Below are 15,311 nucleotides of genomic sequence, written 5' to 3'. Positions count from 1 at the left end.
TGATGGCCATGTGAATCCTCATGTTCTGTTGTTTGCTGCTTTTTGCGCATGTAAAATTAATCCCCGGGAAACAAATGTTAGTATTTTTTAACAGGCCACAGACACTTATCCTTTCTAATTTAATTCAATTCTAATTTAAAATAATCTTGTCGGTTAACGGTTAAAAATCGGTTAACGAGCGTCGGTTGTCGGTTAGGAAAAATAACCGAAATGAACATCCCTAATTCATTCAGAGAGACGATTTCAAACGTCTAAACACAAACATCCTCCTTAAAACCAGCCCACAATGCCTTCTACTCCTCTTCAAACAGACACCTCTCCTTATTGCCCATCTTTTGCTTCTTAGTAATCCTCTTTCACGCTTGTTGCCCAACCTGACATTGTTTCATGACTGCTTCCCTCTTCATCTCACTCCTCTTTCCCTCAACCTGTTTTCCTCTAATGGGCTCTTCCTCCCTTCTAGCGCTCCTTCCCACATACTTAATTTATTTCACCGCAAGATCCGTCCCCATTCCTGCATCCCTCTCTGACTCATTTTCCTTGTTCCTTTTCCTCCTCCGTAACCATTTCTCTACCCTGATGTAATTTATCATCCTGATCTGAGCCATAATAATAGAAAAGAGAATGTGTGGAGAGCATCTGAAAATGCCCAATAGTCTATGTTATCGCAGCAGATAGGAAATAGTAAGAAGCCCTTCTTTGTGTGGATTTGAATGCATTTTTATACACAAGTCCACCAAAGGAGAATGGACAAGAATAGATTTAAACTTTTCTTGAAAAGAGAGAAACAAAAGCAGTAATTGCCTTAGAATAAACAAGTATATTATTCCAAACAAGACAGATGCTGTGCAATTCAATAATCTAGTCTGGTGGTAAAATAAATAAATAATAATAATTAAAATAACAAAAAGCCCATGTATATATTTACTTGCAAACAACCAAAATACATCTTCAGTTTAAACAAAAGCTTTAGTTACCCAAACCTAAATTTCTTTTCCTCTCACAAACTGAAAGCAGAAGAACAGATTATATACTCAAAGCACATTATTCAAATATAGACCACAGTTTATGCATTAAATTGATTCAAATGGATGGAAGCAGAGTAAAAAAAAATTAAAATAAGTACAAAAGTTCCCCTCTGGTTCAAATCAAAGCATTGGTTAAGTGCTTTAAAATCATAATGCTGTGAAAGAAGAGGGCAATGCAAGTCACCTTCCACTTTGGCGTAGTCAGTGATGCGCTGGTAGTTAATTTGAGCTGCTTGCTCTAAGCATTTACGAATGACAGCCTTGACTTCCTCTTGCGGGACTGGGGTCACAATGTCCTTCATAAGCACCTGTGAAACAGCACAAATCCAGATTCTAGTGACATAAATTTTGTTGTCCTGGTATGAATGAGTCATAGTTTTTTTTTTACTTTTTTTTATGTGAAATGGTGCATGGCAGAACAAGTAAACAGAGACAGGCGGTACTGAACAAAATACCATCAATTGCTTCTCTTTTCCTTCTATTGCTGCTACTCTGAATCTATATAAGCAATGTTGTCATTACCCTCTCCAGCAAAGACAGAGTGGCTTTCAATGCTCCCTCAGGGCGACCGAATGGAAAGCAATACCTACAACAACAAAAATTACATAGTGATTGTAGAAACTCCTATACAATTATATTTTTGCATGTAATGTTCAGAAAACAACTGAAAGGAGTACATCAGCTGTTCTCAACTGGTGGGTCGAAAAAATGGGTTGTGGACAGCAAGGAAAAAAACACAATGCTAAATGTGAAAAATACAATGTTGCTAAATTGCAACCCCTTTAAAGAAAAGAGAAAATGCTTCTCATATCTTTTATGGCTGACGTCAGTAAATTCAAAATCTTCAGTATTTTTCTCCAAATGAAAACCACAAACAAAACCGTACAAGGTAAAAGACACACTGACCAAAATGAAAACACATCCAAGTGTCTTGTTTGATTTGCACAGGCTATAATTTGAGCTCTGTTGGTGAAATCACATTGATATGTTTATGCACATAATGGCTGTGCACTCCTCATATTCAGCCTAATATAATATTTGGCTCAGCATTTGTTCCATGCATTAAGCTGATAAATCACCTCTGCTGTTGTTTATGCATTTACAAAACCGTCGGTTTCCCTACTCGGCCTAATAATTTGCACATAGTTGGGCCTATGCAGTCCATGGTGATATTTTTTTTTTACTGTATGATTTTAAAGGACATTTTTGTCTAGTTCTGTAGACTAAAAATTTTAATGAGGTGTTGGATTGCCACTCAACGTCCAATATAAAATCAAAAGAACCGCTGATGTACATAGTCTTTCTGCTTGTGAAATGTTCAATTAAAGTCTTACGTCTACATACTCACCTAAAGTTTGTGATCTGATTCTCCAGAAGGACACGTAATCGCTCTTTGATTTCCTCAAAGCGTTCTTTTTCCTCCACCGTTACTGTTCCAAGACCATCAGGCCTGTTTTACAAGCAAAACGTGCCATTATTTGCAAATTGATTAGGAAGAAAGATCAATTTTGAGTCAAGAGGAAAGTGATACAAATCAAAAGAAACTCTTGAGCTGGTGTATTTATTATTACAACAACTAATTATGACACTACATAATTGCTTTTTAAAGTCCTGTATATTTTCAGTGAAAGCTAATCAAACCATATTAACATTTCAGTATGCAGTATATCACACCTGTACCAATAAAATACAGGCCTGGCACACTGAGTCCAGAAAGAACATCTAACCAGAAGCAATGTCTGGCTTTCTTAAATCTAATACACTGGCTATAAATGTATTTGTACCCAGCAGATGGGACCCTGTTGTGATACTCTTGGGGCGCATTGTTTCCAACCCATTTTTTTTATTTACAGCTATCGATGTTACAATACTCCACTTGGGCATCATATTGCATTAAAATATATTTAATACACACTCAGCTGCAGCACAGTAATAAATATACTTTCAACAAGTCAGTGGGAAGAGAAACCTAAACTAAACATGCCGTACAAGTGCATACAGGCTTGAATTCAATTAATTTAAAAATTATCCTACTTATTTCCATACAGGATCTTGGTCTTATTGTGAGAGGAAATATATCATGCAATATCATGCTGACTTTAAAGGACTAGTTCACCCAGAAACATAAGAGATTTATAGTTATTTATTGTTGGAGTTTATGCAGCATTTGGAAGGTTCCACTTAAAAAGACTCAAATAAATCATGTCAAATCATAAGGTTGTGCTACAAATAATCCTTATCTGTCAGTTTGACTGATTGATAAATTTTTCTTCATGCTCTATTTTCAAACATCAGGAGAATAATGCAATGTTTGGTGTTTTAATGTGACATGGTATAACAAGAATATCTATGGCAAGAGCTCTCTTCAGTCCATTGCATTCTTTTCTTCCTGACTATTTTCATTTTTCCTTTCTATTCTACTGTAACAGAATGAAAAAAGACAACATATACTGTGAATTTGTGGTCAGCTTTCCCAATTTAATTTACAATACATCACGTGAATAATTCACTGGTTTTAACTAAGAATCTCTTGTTTTTCTCCCCAAATCCTCATGTCTATTTCCCTGTATTTTTTCCCCACACAGATGCTTTAAAATGTAATTGTCTTTCCTTTTCACTTTTAATTCCTATTAGCTGTTTTAAGTTGAAAGCTTTTAAAGGAGGTAAATACAATATTTGTTATCTGTCAAAATGACGGAAATCACTTTGAAATATTATCAATTATATGTTCCAGATAATGAAAATTTTTTATTAATGCAATGAATCTGTCTGTAATATTGCTGTGGAAATAATCAAGCTTTTGGGGTTATTCATGGTCTATTGAAAGTAATTTATTAATGCTTTCACACTTTTAAATTCACATTTTATGTTTATTGGTTGAAGGGCAAGTAGAATAATGTAACTTCATTGTACCCAGTTTTTGAAAATGTGTATTATTGTGGTCATAGAGCAAACCTTTGACTGATTGGTCATAGTTTAACGAATGTTACTCCCATAATTTGTGCAAAGCATCATGGGGTGAAGGAAAAGGCTGGATATTTAAAAAATGCCTTGTCACTTGACTTTGGAACAAGAATTAATGAATAATTATTTTTCTTTTTTGGGTAAAAAATTAGACAAGCTAAGCTGTTTAACCCATTTCACTCTGTGTGAGATACATTTGCTGCTACTGTATAGTGTGGAATATGATGCTGTTGATATGTTTATATCCTTGACAAGCCCTCTTACCTTGTGCTTTCAGGGGTCAGCTGTTTTTTTTTACGTTTCCTCTTTTTTTTAGACTCCTTTTTCCCTCCTGACTTTGAGCCAGCCCCCTGTAACTCAGACCCCCTCTGACTATCAGGAACATGTAATGTAACAGAATGAAAAAAGACAACATATACTGTGAATTTGTGGTCAGCTTTCCCAATTTAATTTACAATACATCACGTGAATAATTCACTGGTTTTAACTAAGAATCTCTTGTTTTTCTCCCCAAATCCTCATGTCTATTTCCCTGTATTTTTTCCCCACACAGATGCTTTAAAATGTAATTGTCTTTCCTTTTCACTTTTAATTCCTATTAGCTGTTTTAAGTTGAAAGCTTTTAAAGGAGGTAAATACAATATTTGTTATCTGTCAAAATGACGGAAATCACTTTGAAATATTATCAATTATATGTTCCAGATAATGAAAATTTTTTATTAATGCAATGAATCTGTCTGTAATATTGCTGTGGAAATAATCAAGCTTTTGGGGTTATTCATGGTCTATTGAAAGTAATTTATTAATGCTTTCACACTTTTAAATTCACATTTTATGTTTATTGGTTGAAGGGCAAGTAGAATAATGTAACTTCATTGTACCCAGTTTTTGAAAATGTGTATTATTGTGGTCATAGAGCAAACCTTTGACTGATTGGTCATAGTTTAACGAATGTTACTCCCATAATTTGTGCAAAGCATCATGGGGTGAAGGAAAAGGCTGGATATTTAAAAAATGCCTTGTCACTTGACTTTGGAACAAGAATTAATGAATAATTATTTTTCTTTTTTGGGTAAAAAATTAGACAAGCTAAGCTGTTTAACCCATTTCACTCTGTGTGAGATACATTTGCTGCTACTGTATAGTGTGGAATATGATGCTGTTGATATGTTTATATCCTTGACAAGCCCTCTTACCTTGTGCTTTCAGGGGTCAGCTGTTTTTTTTTACGTTTCCTCTTTTTTTTAGACTCCTTTTTCCCTCCTGACTTTGAGCCAGCCCCCTGTAACTCAGACCCCCTCTGACTATCAGGAACATGTAATGAATGAGCAACACAATGAGATTTGGAAAGTAAAATAACAAAAAAAGGAGAATGGAAAGTGTAGTGGCTGAAAGAATACTGCTGAGGTTTGGAAAGTGGAAAAGAAATGAAAAAATGATTGAGAACAAAAGACACAACAAATCAAGCAAAATTATAAAGAACATTCACAGGGAAAAAATATAATAAACGCTAAAGCAAAAGTGCAAAAATATGCTGATGACTTGCAAAGAGCCCTTGGTTCTCCACCCTCGTTCCTGCTTCCATGATCCGTATCTCTCCCAACATCTAACATCCAAGTAATGCGGTGCATCCGTATGCAGGCCTGTACCTGTTGCCGTGAACATGGGAGGCACAAAACGCGAAGCTGTAGTGCAGCAGCGTCGGGTCGATCATGTGCCCAGCATCTGCCCTCTCCAGAAGGTCACCAAGATAATACAGATGTCTGTGGCATCCTCTCACCCCATTCCGAGCGCAATATTCATCCAGAACAAACACCTGACCCGGGCTAAACCATCCCTACAATTCCAACAAATGGGTAGACAGTTTGGAAATGTTGCATATAGTTGCTTTGCATTGAAGTCAGTGGGGGGAAAAAAAACACTTACCAGACATGCAAAGTTGTCATTTAGCCTGTTGTCCAACGTGAGCCTCTGCACCATCTCGAACAACGAGGCATGATCAAAGCTACATGGGTTAGCTGAGATAAACTCATCCATGCCGTGCTTCTGTGCCCTGTCTGCATCTATTCCAGCCATTCATGGGAGAGGAAGGGAGAGGGGGTGGGTTCAAGAAAGAGGAAATTAGCAAACAGCAAGGAGAATGATTTGTTCTCCTCCCACCACAAAACTAAACACCTAGAATGAGTACTCTATGGCAAATCAAGGACATTGAGCTTTCACATTGTCAACTTGCAGCAAAAGTCAAGCAGAGTTCAATCGGACCTAGCAAATGTGGAACTGAGTGATAACCCTCAGCTCACATTCAGTCTGGACGTGCATGCATGAGCTGATCTGGGCGTGGTCTCTTCCTGTTCTCTCAATCAAAAGCTTTTCAACGTAAAAGCCACCGATGGCATTGAGGAAGTGGCGCAATTCCAAATGATGAATTTTCATGTATTTTCTTTCTCATGAATACAATAGATTCTGCCATTCGCAATTGGTCAATGTCACTCATTTCGAAAGAGAAGATGGATTGTGTGCTCGTAAAAATACTAATGACAAAAAAAGAAATCAGGGGCATATGTTAGCCTATTTTGATTTAATTAACAAACATGGAAGTTTCTACTGTAATTTAATAGCGCATCTGAAACGACTAAGTCTCTAAGTATACTCAAAAGTTATCTTTAAGATGATACTGAAAGAAATGGCTTGGCAAGCACAGTTTTCTTTTTCATTCTAAATATTTGATTAGACAGAAATATGTGGATTACAGCATATTTTTGGTTCGTTTTCTGTTAAAAGGAAAAAAAATGTAAAACAAGTGATTTTTTTTTTTGACATTTACTAGCATATAAACTACCATTTAAAAGTTTGGGGTAAGTTCATGTTTTTGGTTCACATTTATTTAATCAAAACTGCTATAAAAACAGCAATATTGAGAAAATTATAACAATTTAAAATAACCATTTTCAATTTTAATGTATTTTAAATGTAATTTATTCCTGTCATGGCGAAGCAGAATTTTCAGCATCATTACTCCAGTCTTCAGTGTCACATGATCTTTCAGAAATCATTCTGATATTCTGATTTGCTGCTCAAGAAACAGTTGTGTTGCTTAATATTTTTGAAGAAACTGTGATACATTTTTTTCAGGGTTTCTTTGATGAATAGAAAGTTAAAAACAACAGAATTTATTTAAAATAGGAATCTTCTGTAATATTAAAATGCCGTTACTATCACTTCTGATCAATTTAATGCATCAAAAGTATTTAAAAAACTACTGACCCCAAACTTTTGAACAGTAGTGTATGCTAATAGAAAGGACATAAAAGCCACAAAGCAATTTCATGGGCTTTTCAATATGCTCAGTGTTATATGCTAAATGGAATCAAAATCAACTAAATAGTCTATGCAATTTTCTAAAGTCCTATGCGCATATATTTGTTGAAGAAAGTAGTACAAGAAAAGTTATTCCTAAAATACTGGCCCCTTGATGAATTACTTCATTAGCAACAGAATGATAGAATCTAAATCTGTGCAGTGATGAGCGTGCTCTAATGAGAGAAAATGTGAAGAAAGAATGTGCATCGTGTTACACCAATGATTAGGGCGTGTGTCTAGATAACAACAATGATCTCACACCTTTTTTTGTGAAGACATATGGCTAAAAATAAAGTGCTTAATCTAGTGGAGGACAAATAAATACTATCCGGATCTGCTTAATTAGAGGAACTTGGATCAAGTTATGTTATCCTTTGGCTCAGTAAAGCATTGCTACAATTATAAAGACGTAGACTAAACTAAAAGAGAAGACAAAAAAAGAAAGAATAGAGGCACAGGAAAAGACACGGGATTGTAGGAATGAAGGACTCACTGAGGAAATGAGATAGAGGATAGACAACGGACAAACAGAATGAGTTGAGAAAAGATAAACATCAGAAAGAATGGCAAAGAAGCCCTATAACTAAGCAACTCAGGATGATAAAGAAATGAGAAAAGGGAAGTGTAAAAATATATAACAGACTTTATGAGTTATATGAACCATGGAACTGTAGGGAAGAAATAAGAAAAGACGTGCTAATTACAGGGTAAACCTATGGGATTTAAGGATTTATTAGCCTTATTCATTTGCATTTTTACATTTCATAATTATACATTAATTAAAATAATGTACTTCTACATTCCACACAGTTTTGAATCGGCTTATGCACAAACCGTTGTGCTGCATTCAAATAAGGCTAGGACTTATGGGGATGCTAATAAGCTAGGAACCATTACTAATATTATTTTACTACTATAAAAATATTTTTTAATGGTTGTATATGATATTTCATTGAAAATGGATGTCTTTTACATGCAGGAACACAGTGAGACACTCCACTGTGCTTTCCATTGTCATGCAAGAAAAGGAAAGAGGAAGAAAAAAATTGCAGTAACATTTTCCGCTTGCCTATCCATTAGCATTCCGTATTTTTCTCTTAGCATTTGCAAGTTGACAATACTGGAGAAATTTTCAGTGTGTTCATAAGGGTTGCTGAGCACACTGACAAGCAAGCCACTTCAGTGGCGTGCCAACAGGCTAGCATTACGGTTCTAGAGCAGGTACATGGCTTTAGCAGGAAGCCAACAGAGGCTACAAAGTAATTAATTCATTCTCTGTAAAGAATGGAGGATAATCAAAAAAGGAAGAAAATGAACTTGTCTTTCCATCAGCATCTGAATGGATAACATGACATCAGAATGCTCACCTACTCAAGCAGTATAAGGGCAATCACACAGGTGCAAATAATGAACTATATCTTTGCTAAGGTCTACATTGGGTTTAGGGACTACTTCTAAGAGGCCCATTTCCACCGGACGAAAGATAATTAGGAGTATTTCTCGGTGAGGAGGGATGGCAGTGCCTGCTCCTTCACATTGGCATTCAGAATACTCCACTTACATATTTGCCAGCTCTTGTGAAGCTCAAGTTCAAAAGTAAAGAAATTAGTTGAAAGGCAAGTGAACCCTCAAGAGTAAAGTCCAAGCAGTCAAAAATGTACAATACTTCACTGTTGCAGTTACCGTAGACAGAACTGATTGTCAAAATGCTAAATTTGGATTAGTTACTCATCCTGAATGCAAAGACTGTCAATTAGGTGGCAAACTAAACTCTAAAATTCTCAGAATTTACTCAAAAGATTAGCAATCACATTTTTGGATTATTTTTAAAATTAAATGCCACCAAATAGTCGATACCCAATAAAACAAGACAACCCCTCTTCCACTTTACTCTGAGGGGTCTTGTGATGCCAATGATGTTTATGTAGAGAAGGCAATTATGCAAATAAATCATAAACCATATTAACTTAGCTAAATGATAAGTACAAACGCACTAATTTACATGCAACCTAAACTGGCAAGAATAATGAAAGTTTGTAGTTTTAACCATCATCAAAAAAGTTCAACGGAAAAGTAAAATAATCTACTTTGGTCTAAGGCATGAGGAGTGAGATTTGAAAGGAGGAGAAAAAGAACAAGAGAAAAAGGATAAAGAGAGCACGTTGCATTGGTCAGATAATGGTTTTAGGATTATCTGACTGGTGCTAGCTAACAGGTTAGCACTTACCCTTGAGTCCAGCTAGAAGACAGCAGGGTAAGAAGGGACAAACCAGAATAACATAAAGACTAGCAACAAGGCTGAAGGAAAAAGCAGACACGAAAACCCTGACTCCACTACAGCTGCAGGACTAAAGAAGGGTACAAGCAAAGCATGAACGAAGAAAAAACACAACGTAAAATACAACGACCTGTATTCAACAAGATAGTGCAGTTTGAACTGGTGGGTGGTCAGATTGAGTAGTGAAAGAAAGAAAGAAAGAAAGAAAGAAAGAAAGAAAGAAAGAAAGAAAGAAAGAGACTATATTTTGTTGTATTACGTTGTGCTCTGCTGCAGCTGATTTTGACAGGATTCTCACAGATGCACTAGATTGCCAAACACTGGTACAATCTAAATCACTGGAACATTTACTAACACTGTACTGGCAAATACACTTACCTTCACACATATATTTGAATGCTGGTCAAATGTGTATTTGATGCCAGTATCAGCTTCTAAATTGATTATATGAAGGTACTGCATCCAATAAACAGGTGAGCAAAAACAAAAAACTGCTCAGAGAATAAATCCAGTAACCATTTAAAGTTCAAATTGTAAGCCATAAAAATAATTCAGGTTGTCAGCCTACCTCAGAATATCACAGCTTTCAAAATACAAAAACATTGGTAACACTTTGCCATAAAGTTATTTATGTTTAAAATAGCTAACATTAAATAACATTTTCAGTTTATTTATCTATAGGTTAATGTCTACATATACAAATACATTTCAACGGTTGTGTAAATTAACATTAGTAATGTATTATGAATGAACATTAATTATTTATATATTACCATGTATTTATATATTAACAATATTCTAGATTAATAACCATGAAAACTAATGTTTCCAAAGTGAACCATATAGTAAAGTGTTACCCAAACAAAAATACTCAGGGATTGCACTACCCTTTAAATATTAACTTAATCATTGTAGGTTATTATCATACTTTGTAATCAATCAGAGTAAATCATGTATATTTAATATATAAAATGCTGTTATCAGAACCTTCATAGTATTCTAGAATCTGCAAAAACATTCTGCAGCAAAGAGATGATTGCTCGTGGGTGTGTGTATTGCATGTTTTATATTCCACTACTCTGTGCCATTCAAGACCACCTGGGGTGTGTTAAGGTGGAGGGTGAAACATTTGCACAGTGTAATAATGTTTCAGAAGGGAGAGGGTCTGTCTTATAGTGAGAAAATTGAATGGCATCTGAACTTGTGAGGGAATCATCTGACCACAAGAAACATTCACAAACAGGACAAATAAATCAATGGAAAAACAACACAGAACCTCTACCTTTAGATTTTGTATATGTGGTTAAAACATGAGCTATATTTAATTGAAAACTTATTTGAACAGTGTATCAATTCCCTTAAGACACATTTTGTGATATAAGACATTGCTATGGACAGATGCTGAAGTAGATGCACACCAAAAGACAAGGTTCTGAATAGCAGGATCTATTATTATTTTGATGCTTCAAAGTGATTTGATATTAATGTGAAGTACTATTTTTTCAACTTTAACAGGTGTTTAAATTGTTGGTGAGAACGTTTAGCAGAATCTTATTTTAATAAAAGGTGTCAATAACAGTTTTAAAGGGACAGTTCACTCAAAAATGAAAATTCTGTCATTATTTACTGATTCTCGTGTCATTCCAAACCCCCAGAACTTACTTTCTTCTGTGGAACACAAAAGGACACAACATGAAATTGCATGCAAATGAACAATGGACAGGGTTCAAGCTTCCATAAAATCATTAATTAAGTCTTCTGAAGAAATATAAATGCAAAATGTATGTGTTCTACAGAAGAAAGTAAGTCGTATGGTTTTGAAACAACATGAGGGTGAGTAAAAGATGTCATAATGATCATTTTTGGGTTAACTATACCTTTATAGATAGAAGCTGGTATTGGTTGACCACTTTAAATTATTTAAGCTATTTTATATTAGCTGAAAAGCCTTACACATGGATACTAAAGCTAATCAGGAGTGCATAAGGGCAGTAACAAAGACATGGACATTAAAATAAACACATTTTCCCACTCTACACACTCGATCTTACCTTTTCCTGCTACTTGTGCAGTATGCTGAGAGTGCAAGGTAACATTACTATGACATATTGAGTTACTAATTCAACCTGAAAACAACCTGAATTAATTTATTCATTATTAGTCTGTGCTATCTACTGCACTTTGGACCGAAATGACGTGTTGTCACGGTGAACACTGTCACTTTATGTGAGTGGTTGTGGGGCATATATTATATTAACAACCCTTGCTATGTATTTAATTTACTCGCCATCTCAGCTTCAATAAATTTTTGTCCTGACTGACATTGTGTTGAAATGCTTTACTGGTATGTTTACTTACAGAACTGAGAGATGGGGGCATCCATCTGTGCCGCAGCTCCGCCCTTAGAATTCAGTTTCTGGACCTGGGTGGGCGGGACGGGTTTGTGTGATTGGCCAGTAGCTCGATACATGGCCTGCACCCATAGGATGCGGTCCTGCTCATCATCACTGGCAAAGATCACAGTGTCACCCTCCTTCACTGCATTGAAGAAAGCCCGGCCTCCATCCAGACCTGTACACACAGAAATAAAAGAAGTCAACTTCAAGTAAATTCAGGTTGGTGGATACACCTAAATGCATTTTTGCTGCATTACAAACAAAAAAAACAAAGATGTAGATTATTACATCAACTATGGACATGTTCCACTAACGTCTGACAACCATAAAGTAAGAATAGGTACATAAGAGTAATCTGTGACTGTGGGAGTATTACCTGGCTGTGGGTCAGTGTAGTCCACAGTATAGCCATCTAACTGCAGCAGCTCCTGTGGTTCTGACTTCTTCTCTCGATAGCTGCAAACGGCAAAGGTATACTGACTCACCTGTAGGAGAAAGAGAAACAAATAGTTTTAAAATGCTTAATATGCCATATGCAGCCCATTAGATTCTCTGGGTTACATCTGTGTCATATGCGCTACTTAAAATTGTACATGGTTCATTAAGGCCCTGATGACCGAAAGGCACTTCAAATTGAAGCCGAAACCAAACTTTGTTGCATTCATCATATTTTTCACGCACTCAGTTTAAATATATAAAAAGATATACCTGGACCAAGACAAAGAAGCGCTTCTTCCAGCGTTTCCAAACGTTTTTGCCAGCAGCCCATAAATACCTAAAGAAATAATCACAGTATTTTACTTCAACTCATACATACTCTCATACACTACCGTTGAAATATTTAGGTTCAGTACGTTTTTTTTATACTTTTATTCAGCAAGGATGCATTACATTTTTCAAAAGTGGCAGTAAAGACGTTTATAATGTAACAAAAGTTTTTTTATTTTAAATAAATTATGTTCTTTTGAACTTTCTATTAATAAAAGAATCATGAAAAAAACATAGCATGGTTTCCACAACAGCAATACTGTTTAATTTCAATATTGATAATAATAAGAAATGTTTCTTGAGCACCAAATCAGCATTTTGATTGATTTCTGAAGGATCATGTTATACTAAAGACTGGAATTATGGCTGCTGAAAATTCAGCTTTTTCACCACAGGAATAAATTACATTTTAAAATACATTAAAATAGAAAAGATATTTTAAATTGTAGTAACATTTCACATTATTTATTTTACAATATTTCACAATATTTTATTGGTTTTACTGTATTTTTATCAAATAAATGCAACCTTGGTAAGCATAAGAGACTTTCAAAAGCATTAAAAAAAAATCTTACAGACCCCAAATGGTAGAGAGCAATATAGTACATAGTGTTTCATTATATCATGAAATAAAAGATGTTATGTCTGGATGATACTGTTTTGAAATGCAATCTCCAAATGAACTGAAGACTTTTATAGATGAGTATTCCTGTCCCCACAAAATCCCTTACCCACAAGCTTTCATGTTCTGAGGTTTGTCCATGCGCACGGCAAGTTTGATCTTCAGATCTTGATCAGGGCAGGCCTTGGTCAAAGTCATCTTGTGGAGCTCTGCCTGCTTTGGGCTGTTTGGAGTTGGGTGAAGAACCACCTAATCATTCAACATGAGAGAATCATGATTATAAGTCCATCTGATCACAATTCCTAACACCAGACTGAGCAACCACAGAGTGAGAAACAAAGCTATCACTATTAATAAGAACAGCACATCCAAAATTAAACTTCTGTAATTATTTACACTCTCAAATGTTGTTCCAAACCCGTATGACCTTCTTTCAGTACACAACTTCCATTTTTGGTGAGCTATCCCTTTAACATGTAATCCTATAGCTAGTGTCTGCTCTAGAAACTCTAAGACATTTTCACACATGAAGCATTCATTAAATGGATAAACAGGTTGTGTGGGTGTGGGAAAATATCCCTGAGTCTGGGTGTGAGCTGATAATGACATATTACTTTGCCAGTCAGCGTTTTCAGAGAAATTCTCAACATTCAGTTAATTTTGGCTCATGTGGCTGTGTACTGAGAGTTAGACTGTACAGCTCTTCTCTTGGCACCTTATCAGAGAAGAGCCAGTTTCTCTCGTATTCTCTCCTGTGCTTTTTATTCTCTCTTTTCTCTCTCTGATAAGTTGGCATAATCTATTTCTTAGCTAGAGTTAAAGGCTTAGAGATGCCTGTCTACTTTAGTCTTGATGGAGACACATTTTTTAAACCCTGTACCAATCCAGCATCCGTCAAGGTCAAAAAGCATGTTAACTATGTCCTAATTAGAGGACCTCAGAGTCCTTGAATGTAGAATGTTTTTTAGATTCCAATTCATGAATTCTAATTAAGGTTGCAAACAGGATGGAGAATTGCAAATTGAATTTGGATAAAAATTTACATTTAAAAAGAAATTACATTGCTTTAGGTTTTAATAATAACATGCACACACTACTGTTCAAAAGTTTATGGTCGGAAAGACCTTTAAAATGTTTTTGAAAGAAGTCTCTAATGATCACCAGGGCTGCATTTATTTTATCAAAGATGAATTTTCAGTAGCTTTTACCCCAGTCTTCAGGGTCACATGATTAATGAGAAATCATTCTAATATGCTGCTGAAACATTCTTATAATTATGAACTTAATATTAATGCTACTTAATATTTTGGTGGAAACCATGATACAAGATTATATTATGAATAGAATGTTTAAAAGAACATCCTTTATTTGAAACAGAAATACATGTATTTACTGTCACACTTGATCAATTTAATGCATACTTGCTGAATATCAGTATTATTCTTTTTTAAATCCTACTGACCCCAACCTTTTGAACTGTATTGTATGTCTCTTTTTATTTTTTATTATTAATTCTATGAATCATGGTAGAAGAGCATTTCCCACACTATAACTGAGTACACTATAATTTACTCAATATATTAGATAACAATTAGATTCAAATTTTATATTGCTTATTTTGTATAATATTATCTGAAAAATATAGGCATTTGTGATGCCTGTGTTTAACAGCACTGTACTTATCATAGCCTAGTTAATAAACAAGCATAATTAGCCAAAAAAAAAAAAAATTACAACAAATCAAAATCCAGAGGGGTGTGGTCAATTCAATTCAAATTCTAACTCGTTAAAAGGAAGCCTGTTTTGTTCTTTGGGAAAATAACCTCTAAAAGAAAAACAAATATTCACTGTTTATTCAAATATGCACTGAAACATATCAGGGATTTCACTTAAAA

At 35.1% G+C, this 15,311-nt stretch overlaps 2 protein-coding genes across 2 annotated transcripts in view; both read right to left on the bottom strand.

Annotated features, from left to right (window-relative positions):
• LOC107712065 (calcium-dependent secretion activator 1-like) overlaps positions 1-15,311 on the bottom strand; it is a 95,766-nt gene that overhangs the window by 24,202 nt on the left and 56,253 nt on the right. Inside the window, exons 12-17 of the mRNA XM_016517189.1 lie at positions 9,580-9,591; positions 5,919-6,055; positions 5,642-5,829; positions 2,377-2,478; positions 1,551-1,614; positions 1,213-1,336 (exon numbers count right to left, since the gene is read on the bottom strand). Of these exons, the coding sequence (XP_016372675.1) occupies positions 1,213-1,336; positions 1,551-1,614; positions 2,377-2,478; positions 5,642-5,829; positions 5,919-6,055; positions 9,580-9,591 (627 nt within the window). The remainder of the gene's footprint in view (positions 1-1,212; positions 1,337-1,550; positions 1,615-2,376; positions 2,479-5,641; positions 5,830-5,918; positions 6,056-9,579; positions 9,592-15,311) is intronic.
• LOC107712115 (calcium-dependent secretion activator 1-like) lies at positions 10,676-13,660 on the bottom strand. Its single transcript, XM_016517256.1, has 5 exons — positions 13,526-13,660; positions 12,735-12,801; positions 12,403-12,511; positions 11,989-12,201; positions 10,676-10,846 (listed from the first exon to the last, which is right to left on the bottom strand). The coding sequence occupies exons 1-5, from the start codon at positions 13,612-13,614 to the stop codon at positions 10,719-10,721; spliced, it is 606 nt and encodes a 201-aa protein (XP_016372742.1). The 5' UTR covers positions 13,615-13,660; the 3' UTR covers positions 10,676-10,718.

Source organism: Sinocyclocheilus rhinocerous, unplaced genomic scaffold, assembly GCF_001515625.1.
Source record: "Sinocyclocheilus rhinocerous isolate Xijiao unplaced genomic scaffold, SAMN03320098_v1.1 scaffold1710, whole genome shotgun sequence".
Classification (NCBI taxonomy): domain Eukaryota; kingdom Metazoa; phylum Chordata; class Actinopteri; order Cypriniformes; family Cyprinidae; genus Sinocyclocheilus; species Sinocyclocheilus rhinocerous.
This window is presented reverse-complemented; position numbering and strand designations above follow the sequence as displayed.

Excerpts from the sequence above, each read along its gene's own strand:
- LOC107712115 (XM_016517256.1), bottom strand. The coding sequence starts at position 13,614 with ATGACTTTGACCAAGGCCTGCCCTGATCAAGATCTGAAGATCAAACTT. Across the intron at positions 12,202-12,402 it reads CTACACTGACCCACAGCCAG|GTCTGGATGGAGGCCGGGCT; the intron begins GTAATACTCCCA and ends CTGTGTGTACAG. Across the intron at positions 10,847-11,988 it reads TGCCCCCATCTCTCAGTTCT|ATGATTCCCTCACAAGTTCA; the intron begins GTAAGTAAACAT and ends TCTTGTGGTCAG.